General features: G+C 37.7%; 1 protein-coding gene across 5 annotated transcripts in view; it reads right to left on the reverse strand.

The window, feature by feature from the left end:
* The window catches only part of LOC137925027 (uncharacterized), a 30,072-nt gene that overhangs the window by 2,173 nt on the left and 14,948 nt on the right, over positions 1-12,951 (reverse strand). Inside the window, exons 10-17 of one of the 5 annotated variants that reach the window (XM_068768456.1) lie at positions 10,934-12,380; positions 10,081-10,143; positions 9,957-9,986; positions 3,457-3,948; positions 2,812-2,933; positions 2,142-2,234; positions 1,524-1,583; positions 149-314 (exon numbers count right to left, since the gene is read on the reverse strand). In XM_068768456.1, the coding sequence (XP_068624557.1) occupies positions 149-314; positions 1,524-1,583; positions 2,142-2,234; positions 2,812-2,933; positions 3,457-3,948; positions 9,957-9,986; positions 10,081-10,143; positions 10,934-12,380 (2,473 nt within the window). Of the gene's footprint in view, positions 1-148; positions 315-1,523; positions 1,584-2,141; positions 2,235-2,808; positions 2,934-3,456; positions 3,949-7,335; positions 9,864-9,956; positions 9,987-10,080; positions 10,144-10,933; positions 12,381-12,951 lie in introns of those variants that run through there. The other 4 variants (XM_068768455.1, XM_068768457.1, XM_068768459.1 and 1 more) reach the window with 4 other exon arrangements.

The following is a 12,951-nucleotide window of genomic DNA, read 5'->3' on the forward strand; positions in this document are numbered from 1 at the left end:
ACAGTAAGCAACCATGTCTGAGATGCGTGGGTTATACCGGCAACACTCACCGTGTTCAGACATTGCAGTATTTTCGTATGTTCTCTTATTATTATTTAATCAAGCTGCAAGTTTTTCGATTTTAATTAATGAATAAATAAATACTCACCGCAATAAATTTCTTTAGCGTTACAAATGCGATCAAAGTCATTTTTATTGCACAGCTGTGCAGCGAACACGTCCGCACCTTGATCAACGCGTTTAAAGGTTTGTAAATTATATTTCTTAATAAATTCAGTCAGACTTCCTGCAGCTGGTCGTTTTGTGAAATATATCTGAAAAAAAAAACGAATTAATATATTATGCTAATCAAAATAAACGAGTTATTTCACAAAGGAGCTCCTCCTTTATGTGCCGTGTCCCTTACTAGAAAGAATCTTGACTTTTTGGGCAGTTTGTCGCACACTGTATTACTCCATTTGTACCGGACTTCGGCGATGAGTATTGTTTCGGTAAGAATCTATCTAAAGATATATGTATTGGCTGTGTAAGACATTTTACACAGACTTTGTCATTAACAAATATTGCTTGCGCATTCATCAGCATTTCTGTCATAAAAAGTCCACAACTGGACACAGGCCTCGCCGATAAATTATAAGATCGGTTGGAAGCAGCATGCATCCAGCGTCTGCCGACATTAACAAGGACCTCCGTCAACTTGGTGGGTGCTAGTACCACGGTGCGGTCCATTTCAGAATATTAATGCCCAACGGCGATAAGTTTTGTGAGATATGTGGCCTGCTCATTCCACTCATTTCCACTTTTTTAACTTGGTAATCTGCTGGGCTAAGTCGGTTACTTTTATTTGTATACAGCTCAATCCTGATTTGATCTGTCAGAGATATCCCGAGCACAGCCTCATTGAACGACTGTGAACATGTCAATGAGACTCAGAAACACTAAACATGGTCCATGTTTTAGTGCCGTAAGTCATCACTGTAACACAAATTAGTCATAAACCTTGTTTTTGCGGGTTGTCATTTAAAAATACCTCGAGTTTGGCGTAGCAGAGCATTGAAAGCGTTTTATTTAGACCTTATAATAACCAAGCTCGAAGGTAAGATTGATGACATACGGATCTGAGAAGTGGTTGCTTACGACTGACCTCTTAAGTAGACTCAAGGTCATCCAGATAGCAATGGAGGAAGCTATGGAGTTTCGCTGCGAGATCGAATCAGAAATAAGAACATAAAGAAATCAAATTAGGGACGTAGCTTGAAAAAATTGCTCGTCTGAATTGGCAGTGGGCAAGGTACATCGCTCGTGCAGTCGACGGTGGATGGGGCCGGAAGTGGCGACTATGTGCCGGTAGACGCGGTATGGTTTCGCCTCCCCCCATTAGGTGGACCGACGATATAGTTAAAATCGTGAAAAACGCTGCATGCGGGCATCACAGGACTGGTCATCGTGGAGATCTTTGGGAGTTCAATGCCTTGCAGTGGGCGTCTATCGGCTGAAAAGAAGTAATTTAAATTGAACAATACCTTTACGAACAAAGAGTCTGGTACGATCGCCGGTTTCTCGCTTTTGTTTGAGCCGGGCAACTGAAATGAGACGTAACTGTTAAGATGACGATTTGAAAATCCATAAAAAAATACTAGAAAGTCTAATTCATTAGTTGATTTAAAAGTACAGCTTGTGAATTAAAGAAAATTCGAACAATCGTTTCTATCATATCTCATTAATTGCTCATCAATACCGGCACAAGATATATATTGCCTTATGAGTAATATAAATGATGCGACTTCGTCGATTCGTATTAATTAATTTATTCCGACATAACCGAGAGGTGCTTTTATATACAACAATTTGCAATAACCCGACGTCAACTTTTAGAACAAAAAACAGCCAAAAACCAAAAGAGCACTGTGAGAAGTTATTGGCACGTCGAGTTGCAATGAAAACAAAGAAACAACAAATTTCAGATGGATCATTTTATACTGGACGATTGGAAATATGTATTAATAAAGCTTTAACCTTTTTGCAGGCAAATGAGCTATATATTCACCGCTTTAAAGGTTTTAGACCTATAATCGATCACCCTGTATAGAGACAACTTATCCATCAAAACTTAGAATAGCATAAATGAATGCGTGACTAACTTTTTTCGATGCGTCCCCAGCTTCATTTTTCATTTTATCAACGATTGGTTTGTTTTCTTCTGTAGTCGGAGCTTGACGGGCTTCTTGCAAAACCTAGACAAATTTTTTTTCATTAAAAACAAGATTATAATATTTCTTTATGACCATAAGAAACCATTAAGAATTTAATTTCATGTGGAAAAGGGCGTCCATTCTATGAAGTCACCGTATGGGTATAGTGCTCGGGGCTGACATTCCGCCTAGCAGGTTCAAAGAGGGCAGGTCCTGGTGCTTTCAATGCATTGTCATTTACCTTCACCGATCGGTGTTCTCTCTGTTACCAAATATTAAATGATACTGGTACACTTTTCACAGGCCTATTTCCTTCAGCAGTTTATAGACCTCGAGCCTTCTTATGCGGCCCAACATAAACGACCAAGTCCCAAAGCCATTAACCATGACTGGCATCACATACTGGTCAAAGATCTTCGCCTTCGGACATTGCGTCATAACATTCAGTAAAGATTATTTTAATTCGATTTTTTTTTCTTTTTAATTAATTAAAATAATTTAGGACAGTATCTAAAGTCCCATGATAAAATTAAACGTAATATTTATAATATTTTGGTATTAAAATAGTAAAGTCTATTTTGAAACATAATAAGTAATACGGTATACACAAATTTACCACCTTCTTTTCCACTTTAGATTGAATGACACCTGTCTTTTGCGGAGTTAGCTTCAGGCGATCCTCCGTGGAAGGCACATCTTTTCTGTCTTCTTTCGATTGTTCTTTAACGACGGTCGCTGGCCCTGTATAGAAAATCTGAATAAGCGCTGTATGGTATGTAGTATTCCTTTTAGACAATCATTGAAAAACTTGGTTACCAAAGGAAAATGGAGTGAGTAGTTATTTAGTGGCAGAAGTGGTTGTAAATTAGTATATAAATATTAAGATTTTAATTACTAATAATACATTTATAATAAAATAACTATATACTAGATCAAGGGAGCCTACCTACCGCTCGCGAGTCAGATACTTATCTTTGAAGGTGTATTTGTGCCTCCCGATAAATCTAACAGAGTTCCCTTTTAATTTATTGGTGTAGGATAGGAATTAGATTATTAATGTAGGATAATCTTAAAAAATCAGCAATGCGGACATAACTTATAAAAGCCTGCATTAGTGTCGCCGAAGGAAAGGTCTAACAAGAGCTGTGTGGCGAACATTATAGAGTGCCGTTCTTTTGAGAAAGCTGTTAAGTTAATGTGTAGTGATTTTTATCTAAAAACGAAGTGTCAATACTTTTCTTACGTTCATTTTAAATGTCTTTACCTGCTTTAACTGCTGTATTAGAAGCACCGGGCGGAGGGCAGACTTCCTTAACAGGAACTGTCGTTTTGACCGCATTTTTTGCAGGATCTGTTGTTTTGACTTCAATGCTTTTTGTAGTTTGTTCATTCACTGGAACTCTCTTCTTAACTGCCACCGCTTTATTTATTGGATCGATTTTCTTAAACAGCTCACGGTTAACACTTGGTGCAATTCTTTTGACTATTCCGCCTCCAGTCGAGGCGAGACTTTTTACTGAGACACCTCCACCTACCGAACCATGCTTTTTGAAAGGAAAGTTTCTTTTTGTTGGAACAAATGTTTTTACTGACATGCCCCTGTTAACCGGATCGAACGTTTTCACTGACCCATCTCTAGTTACAGGACCAAATTTTCTCACATGTTCTTCCCTATTCATAGGAATCACTCTTTTTACTGGTACAAACTTTCTTACTGGAGCTTCATTTCTCAAGTTTAACATGGGTCCTTTCAGTCCTGTAATAGACAAGAAAGAACAAGAAGTTACAATGACGTAACCTTATGTTTAAGACAACAAGTGTTATTATTTTTGAACAATAGCAAGATGATTGGTCTCATGACTGATTTTTGTTTTTTATCACATTTGATATAAATATTACAAGCACATTTTGATGTAGATAGCACAAGAAATCATCCGGGTTTACACAGATGTGATTGTTCAAAGATGTAAAAACTTTAATGGCGTGAATAGCTCATTTGGTAGCAAAAAGTTTTAGTTTAGCCTTTATGCATATTTTACCCTCTATAAAGTGATCACTCTTTAGGTGGTTGGGTACTACAAGGTCTGTAAGGATAGAAAGTTAACAATAATTAATGTAATTTGAATATTCAAATAGCTTCTTTTTACTATGTTATCGTTACCTTATTTACTGTTCCTGTTATTATTTTGGGGTAGTTCAGAGATATTTTGCTGGACATGGAAAGTAACCTTTCAATACAAACTATGATGAAGATGCATATAATAGGTTGTCAAATATCTCCCTTCCGCCTTTTTGTCTTTTGAATTTCGCGGCTATGTACAAAGCGCTACAGAGCTCGTATCTGGCAATACTATACATAATTTGAAAGGTCTTGACATAACCTACAAAACGACGCTATGCATGATTAGTTTGGATATTGCGTTCAACAGTTATAGACGTGTAAACATGGAGTTCACTAATGCCGAAATTCGAGCTATTTTAAAGTTTTCCTTCGTTAAAGGCAAATCCGCTAGAGAAACGTTCCGTGAGATTAATGGTGTTTTGGGGGATGGTACTTTATCACTTCGAACCGCGGAGGAATGGTTTCGACGATTCAGAGCCGGAGTAAACGACACCATGGATAAGCCAGCCGGCGGAAGACCTGTGACGACAAATACCGATCAAATCATGGACTACATCGAGTTAGACCGGCATGTGGCATCTCGTGACATCGCCCAGGAGGTGGGAGTTAGTCACCAAACCATTTTAAACCATCTACAGAAGGCTGGATACAAAAAAAAGCTTGATGTTTGGGTGCCGCATGATTTGACGCAAAAAAACCTTCTGGACCGAATCAACGCCTGCGATATGCTGCTGAAACGGAACGAACTCGACCCATTCTTGAAGCGGATGGTGACTGGCGACGAAAAATGGATCACATACGACAATATCAAGCGAAAAAGGTCGTTGTCGAAGGCCGGTGAATCGTCCCAAACAGTGGCCAAGCCGGGATTGACGGCCAGGAAGGTTTTGCTGTGTGTTTGGTGGGATTGGAAGGGAATCATCCACTATGAGCTGCTCCCATATGGCCAGACGCCTAATTCTACCATCTACTGCGAACAACTGGACCGCTTGAAGCAGATGATCGACCAGAAGCGTCCAGAATTGGCCAACAGGAAGGGTGTAGTGTTCCACCAGGACAACGCCAGACCACACACTTCGTTGATGACTCGTCAGAAGCTACGGGAGCTCGGATGGGAGGTTTTAACACATCCACCATATAGCCCGGACATAGCGCCGAGTGATTACCACCTGTTCCTGTCCATGGCGAACGCCCTTGGTGGTGTAAAGTTAAACTCAAAAGAGGTTGTGAAAAGTGGCTGTCCGAGTTCTTCGCAAATAAGGAGGGGGCTTCTACGAGGGAGGTATTATGAAGTTGCCGTCTAGATGGAAACAGATTATCGAACAAAACGGCGCATATTTGAACTAAATCCGATCACTGTAACACTTTTTATAAAGCATTGAATAAAGAGCAAAAAAGCGGAAGGGAGATATTTGACAACCTGTTAAAACAATTCCATCATATTTCTTTACCTTTTGACAGTATTCAACAATTAAACGACATTGATTTCATTGGTTTCGTATTATTATGTAATAATAATATAATAGTTGTAAACGACCTACAAGGTAAACATTGAGAGCTAAATAAATTTCGACCAAAAACTTTCAATTGTTGTAATAACTGCTGATGTTACGTAGATTGCTTTTGACTACCACACCAATACAATAGACGGTTGTTGATCTGAAACCGATTTCCCGACCACTTTTGAACCCATTCACACACACATTAACTATCCCTAAATTTAATTTGAACTTATTACCTCAGACAGACAATTGCCACCAAAGTGGGACGTAGACCCCAAACATGGAAGTTATTCTCAATAGAGCGACCGATGATCAACTTTGTAGAACTGCACATTACGTCGTCATCACCATACAGCGGGAATTGAAAATAATTTCACCTTCTCTTGAAAGTATTGACACAGACGGCGAAATGTAAGAAGCATCAACGGAAAAATCATACAAACCACAAGTGAGCTTTGAAGATCCGACTGGTCGACTGCTAATACATAAATGTGCAAATTTATTAAATCTGCAGTAAAATTAACATGGTTTCAAAATTGAAAATTTTGGACATAAATTTCAATGCTTACCTTTAGTACTACATCGTAACTTTCATCTTCGATTTCGCTGAGAAACGATATGTAAATTCATCTGCGAAGTAATTGTATCTTTTGAATTATTAAAACTGAAACACATTAAAAAATTATCATCACATGCAGTTGAGACACATCGTTTACCCTATGGTCTCCCGTAAAGATAGAAGTGTTGCTGGAATTATTTATACTATTTCCTCTTTCAATGCCAACGACTTCCATAGTAGCAATATTACCTGCAACTCCATCAAGAGCAATTCATCGAACCGATCCGCTCTGTTTGTCACCCTGAAGGTAAATGCAAAACTCGCATCGAATGATAGTCTAAATAAGAATTCCCCAAACTTTTTTGTGTCGTAGACCCCTTGCCATGTTTTTCCGTGTTGGGTAGACCCCCTACTTACCTGATATTGATATCCTGTCAATTTCTAACTGTAGTGAAGTTTAGTGTTAAGAACTTAAAGTAAAAATACATGTTAATTTGTACGTTTATTAATTGAATTTAAATAAAAACTACTCAAAATAAAATTTTTTATCAGTTATGTAAAATATACGTAACATTTAATAAACATTAAATCAACAAAAAAAAAATAACATAAGCAATAAGTCAATATTTTTAGTGAGAAGGATGAAACTGATGCTTTAATAATAAATTATCAACATTTGGCGTCAATTTTGTAAGAGTTAATCTTAAATCTCCTCGGCTAATGATGTCCAGTCTGTGAACCCCCATTTTCATTTCATAGACCCCCAAATTTTTTTTCGCTGACGTAGACCCCTTGCAGGTTGTCATAGACCCCTGCGGGCCGCTTGCGGCTCTTTTGACATGTTTATGCGACCAAAGATTTTGAAAATTTAAATTATTTTATCGACTTTTCCTATTAATACATTGTTATAATTCATTTTATAACAATGTATTAATAGGAAAAGTCGATAAAATAATAAAATGGTAATACATACTAAAGCGAAACAATTTGTTTGTGACGAGTTACTTGCACAGCGGCTTGTTTAAACGTGCATTACGAAAGCGTCGCGTCTGCGCGATTTGTTTGCATTGAATCTTGTAAATGAAAACTTTAGATTTTTTTTTTAATTTTTCTCTTTATTGTCGTAATGTTTACAATAAACAAAGTTTTGTACATCATTAATAAGTGTTACATGAGGTGCGACCCGCCAAAAAAATTAAAAATTTAAATTGGCCCGTTGATGAAGATTGCTCACCCCTGCGCAAGACCATTACCATCAATAATCGAATTTTTTGAACTGCAGTAAATGTGTGGTATTTATTTCCGAACTGTACTAAAGTTTGTCTTTGTTTCAACGGATCATAATATCTAGCAATCCACCGCGCGGAACAAAATTTTTACAAGAACTTAAAAGTCAAATTAATCGAAATATTTATATCACTCCAAATTACGAGACAGATTTTCAAAACCTTTAAACATTTGTATAATGTATAACTTCTAATTTGTACAATCTCAGTTTCCGAAGTGGTCCAGGTGGACCGCGGGGATCTACGGGAGACTACAATGGATTGGCAAAAAAGTGAGAGTTCACAATTCATAAGCGGGAATCCACGATAATTTATCTGATTGTAGTAATAGTATATTGGCTTGGCTTCACCTATGTAAGCAGCTAATATTTTGAGGATCGTACTAGAAAGAATATGCATATTCCATATTCAGTAAAATGTGAGTGAGTAAAGCGTTGCTTCTGTCCATGACATTTGTTCACACGTACAAAGGGACGAAAGTTTGAGTTAAGTTTCGCAAATATGGTGGAAATGTCAGGGGTCCAACTAAATTTTGAAAGTAGCTAATAGAAAAAAATCTTGATTGTAAATCGCCTGTTTGCTGAAATAGTAGTCTCCAGAACGAAATTTTGGAATTGAACCAACCTGTTATACCTGTTATAAAGTGTAGGTAGGTTAGTAAGAAATACCGAGTTTTGTTTTTAATTTAATATGCAAATATAATATAGAGATACACGTCTAACAGTTAATTAATCTAGGTTTACAACTATCCTATACTTCAGAGTCAATCAAGACAAATGACGTCTTCTTCCTCATCGGATGATATATCCATATTGGTTACGGCTACAGTGTCAGTGTTTTCAGCCCTGCACTTATCAATGATTTCTGACAGTTTTGAGTTGGAAACTTTAAAATTTATAAAAATAGTTTCACTGCGACTTTCGTGAGAATAATCTAGAAAAAAACGATTTTGCATAATGGCTTCGGCTGAGTCTATGTCAACATCGACGTGATAGCACAATTTCCTATTTTCATTAGTTTTGTCGAGATGACCTTTCTTCCACAAATTAAATTTGAGGCCATTGACTCCCCGGTTGCTTGTCTTAAGTTTTTCTAGGACTTTTTTTGGGGTCAAATTTTGCTCACATGGCAATAAAGACGTTAACGTAAAGTATTTTGTATTGACGTGAGGGCCTCCGAGGATATTGATCATTTGTCCATTTATTTTACCGATGGTAATGTCATTAATCCATTTCGCAGTCTCTTCGTTTTCTGGAATTACGCAAAAATAACCCGGTTTGCAGTATCCGTATTTGAGGAAGTCCGTTCTGCTCCTTCCGCCTTCTTGAATATATTTATAAATCTGTCGTATCAATAAGTCTTTTACTCGCCGCGCGAGAGCGAGGTTTATGGTGTTGTTGGATAGACAAATTTTGACGATGTTCGAATCCTGGCTGTTAATTGCCGGCATGGCTTTGTGTTGTTTGCATGATTCAGGGACAACGGTTAAAGAGGTTTCCTTAAGGCCGGCGTCAAATGCATTTTTATCAACTGCCTCCGCTCTCAGGAATACTTGAACTTTCTGTAGCTCGTAGCTTAAAGACATATTATGATGTCTCAGGGCGCGGGCCGATGAAGGTGGTATATCAACATACAATCTTGTTCCGTTAACAGTGACTATTTGTTTAACTAGTTTCCACAAATTAATGTTAACACCTACCATGAATCTGTTCTGCAATTTCAATTTATCCAAAGGCGTCAAAATATGCTTTTTATCGTTGCTCGGTAGCCAAACGGCGGCACGTTCGTACCAAACCTCTTCTGACGTGTATATCATCACGTTGAAATACGTAAAATCTTTAAAATCTAATTCCATGAGCCAATCCCTCGATTTTTCATCACTGGTCCAGATTTCGTAGCGTATTTCGTTCTGTACTCCCCTCAAAGTTAAATCGGGTGCCCAGCCGTTACTAAACTGAGTTTCTTGGACTATTTTTTTTATAATAAATTCTCTTAATCCCGCTGCCTGTGTTTCATTGAAAGCCTGGAAGTTTTCCTTACAAAGATAAAAAATAAATCCTTCTTGAAGTTGTGGCATAGGTTCAATAGGAGGTAGTGTGGGTATAGCAAACGGCACAGGGAGCATCATCGAGAGAGGCGCAATTAGAGGATTCTGCGGGACCACCACCGGCGACGCGATCATACTTACATTCCACTCTGAAACTGTATTATTAATATAACCTCAAAATCAAACAACCAATGGACAGACAAAAGATTTACAATGAAAGATAATACGTTTATTTAAATATTACTTACGGTTACTCTGCACGGGTAAATGTGTAACATCTGTAAAAATCGAAACGGCGTTATGGTCTACATTAAAAAAATTAAAAAGTTTACCACAATAATATTAACAAAATTAAAGATTATTTTGATTTACCTTTTTTCAAGTCGGCAGTAGGAGAACTTCTAGCAATTTTGGAGGCGACGTGTGGTTCATCATCTGAAAGAGCACATTCGATTTAAAAATTTAAGCAATCAAATGTGACTTTTGACCACATACGTAGCGTATAAAATGAGTTATTCGTAATTGGAAAAATTGGGTACGCTTTACCCATAACAATAGTAAACGAAATAAACAAGAAAAATATAAGGCAAAAACACAAAAATATTAAATTGTCTTAACATACATATACATATATACCAGGAATCGGCAAACCGTGGTTCGCGAGATACATGTAGCCCTTTGACAATTTCTTACGGGCTGTCACATAATGTTTAATATAGTCTAGAAAGATATTTTAGAAACTTACCGTAAAAGTTCGAATATCGTTTACATATATTTGGCAAAGACTTCAATATTGCAATAACCATAATTCCAAGAGACAGGTACGTTTAAAAAAATGTCTTAGATGTTCCAATTTCTCCAGGCCTGCCATATATCTTGACGTGTATAAAATAATACTGAATATCGTAACTATACAATTAACTGTGCGCTATTTTTTATTTACACCTTAAATGTCTAATCAATTCATAAACAACGAAAAATGAAACACAAAATTTTTACACAGATGTCCGTCAAACATTTTTTCAGTTATAACCAATACTCATAAATAAGTGGTTCGGTCAACGCATCGTAATAATTGTATCAGAATATAAACAATTGTTATCCACATATAACATACATGCACTTCGTATAGATTTTAACCACAATCAGGAAAGGGAACTGCAAACCGACCGATTCTCAATTGGAGACTCGTAGAACGCAAGAAAACAAGAAAACAAACTCTTACCTGGAGCGTACCGCTTCGACCTTCTGATTTCAGTTGGAAACTCCGACATGACATTATCAAATATTTTCTCCATGTCTTTAAGGCTATACTTGTCCGCGAATTTTATAACTATTTCTATAAACGAAACATCCTTCTCGCCATACATTTCAAATATCATGTTCTCTACGGTAAATTTTAATCGTTCCTCAACGTCGTCTCTCACCTTTCCTTTAAGATCGGACGCAAACTTTATTAATATTTTTCCTGTAATCTCGTCGACCGCTTTATCCCTTTTATATTGGATATTTGGGTTCAGATCAAAATTACGTATTCCCAAATTGCGTTTATACCTTGACATCGACTCGTCGTAGTAACCGTGGCTGGAAGGGCCCGGTCCATCGTCTCGACTATTCCTCTTATCAAATGCGTACACCTCTTCATCTTCTTGCTCCATACGACGATAGTCAACGCTAGGATAACTTCGTTTTTCGCTTTTTCTTGTTAGATATTCATTAGTTTTCGTTGTATATTTTGCGACTCTCTTGAAAACATCTTCTAATTCTCTGTTAAGGTTTTCGTCTCCGACATACAGATTTTCTTTTCTTTCATTTATTTGCGATCGGTAATCATCGTTCAATTCCTGTTTACTGGCGGCGTCTTTATGGTCGTGTCGGTCGAATCGCGCTTCCCGTTCATGTGCTCCTTGGAATTGTTTGCGATGGTGTGCATTGTAATCATCGCGCGGGGAAAATTTTGAATCTTTTAGTTTTTGCGTGTAACGATCACCTGTTCTTGATTGAAGAGGCGGCGAGTCTCTGTCTGTCGGATCATTGAACGGCAACGAAGATCTTTGTAGCGGGCCCCAGTGAGATCTATTTGGGCTCACGTTATACTTTCTATTTTCACGGTCACGGTTATCATATTCTTCTTTCCGCGGGACAGCTTCCTCAGGTTCGGCTTCATACGGTTTTCCCCAACGAGACGTTCTGATTTTACTTCCATCGTGTGTTTGATTATGTTTTGCAAACGCGTTTTCTTGACGCTCGGGCCACAAAGGAGGAGAAGGTATGTCATGGTAGTCGGCGTTGCGGCGCTTTTCTAATGCCCAAGAGCGCCGAGGTGACGTCAGCGAAGGAGAATGTCTTGAGTAATTATCTCTAACAGGAGAGCGATCTCTTGGATTTGGGGAGCGAGACATACGACGCTGAGAATGAACTTTTGTTTCAGGATGGCTTAATAGAGCTTTTGGATAATCTTGTCTTGGCATGTCGAGCTTCTGTATTCGGGGTGTATCGCGGGCATCGCGGGCATCGCGGACATCGTCGTCCAACTTCTTTGGCGGCGTATATACCTTGTTCCCGTCTCGCCACAAGGGCCGATGATCACTTTGACGTGAAGTGGAAGAATATTTATAGTTGCTACTGGAATTAGGAGAGTATCCACCTGAATACACAGGCTGATTTTGCGCCTGTAAATGAAAATTATTTTGAAAATTAAACACAAATATAAATCTGTAAAGAAATGAAACATGAATTTATATCGCCGTCCCAATAGACGGTGTGTGTTCCCCTTCAAATATTTAGAACACAAGATCTAAATTATCTCGAACTGTTTTCGTATTTTTCTGTAATCCTGATGGATAGGCCTTATACAAATGCAAAAAGCAATTACTTGCTATGATTTACTCTGGTACTTGTTCATCATTCTTATAAAGTCCAGTAGATATAAAACTTCATGTTGTTTAATCTTAATTTGAGCTATTTTGGATTCAACGATCAACGCATCCAAAATTTAAAATTCGTACGATCGATACATATGTACAAAAAAACTTCCCGAAAGTTTTATTACTCCTCTAATTTTTACACAATTTAGCGAAGCAGTCGTGGAGGTAGGATTTTTTACGATCTCACGTCATGTCTTTCTCATCTCTCTTGGCGTTTTGCACACGCAGATTTTTACTGTATACTGAACAACAAAATTACCCGTAGCGTAGTCTTGCTTTCGCATATTGCGATGAATATCAAAATAGAGGTACGACG

This window comes from Battus philenor, unplaced genomic scaffold, assembly GCF_028537555.1.
Source record: "Battus philenor isolate CCGP_79_NKW_IND1 unplaced genomic scaffold, ilBatPhil1.0.hap1 SCAF_25, whole genome shotgun sequence".
Lineage (NCBI taxonomy): Eukaryota > Metazoa > Arthropoda > Insecta > Lepidoptera > Papilionidae > Battus > Battus philenor.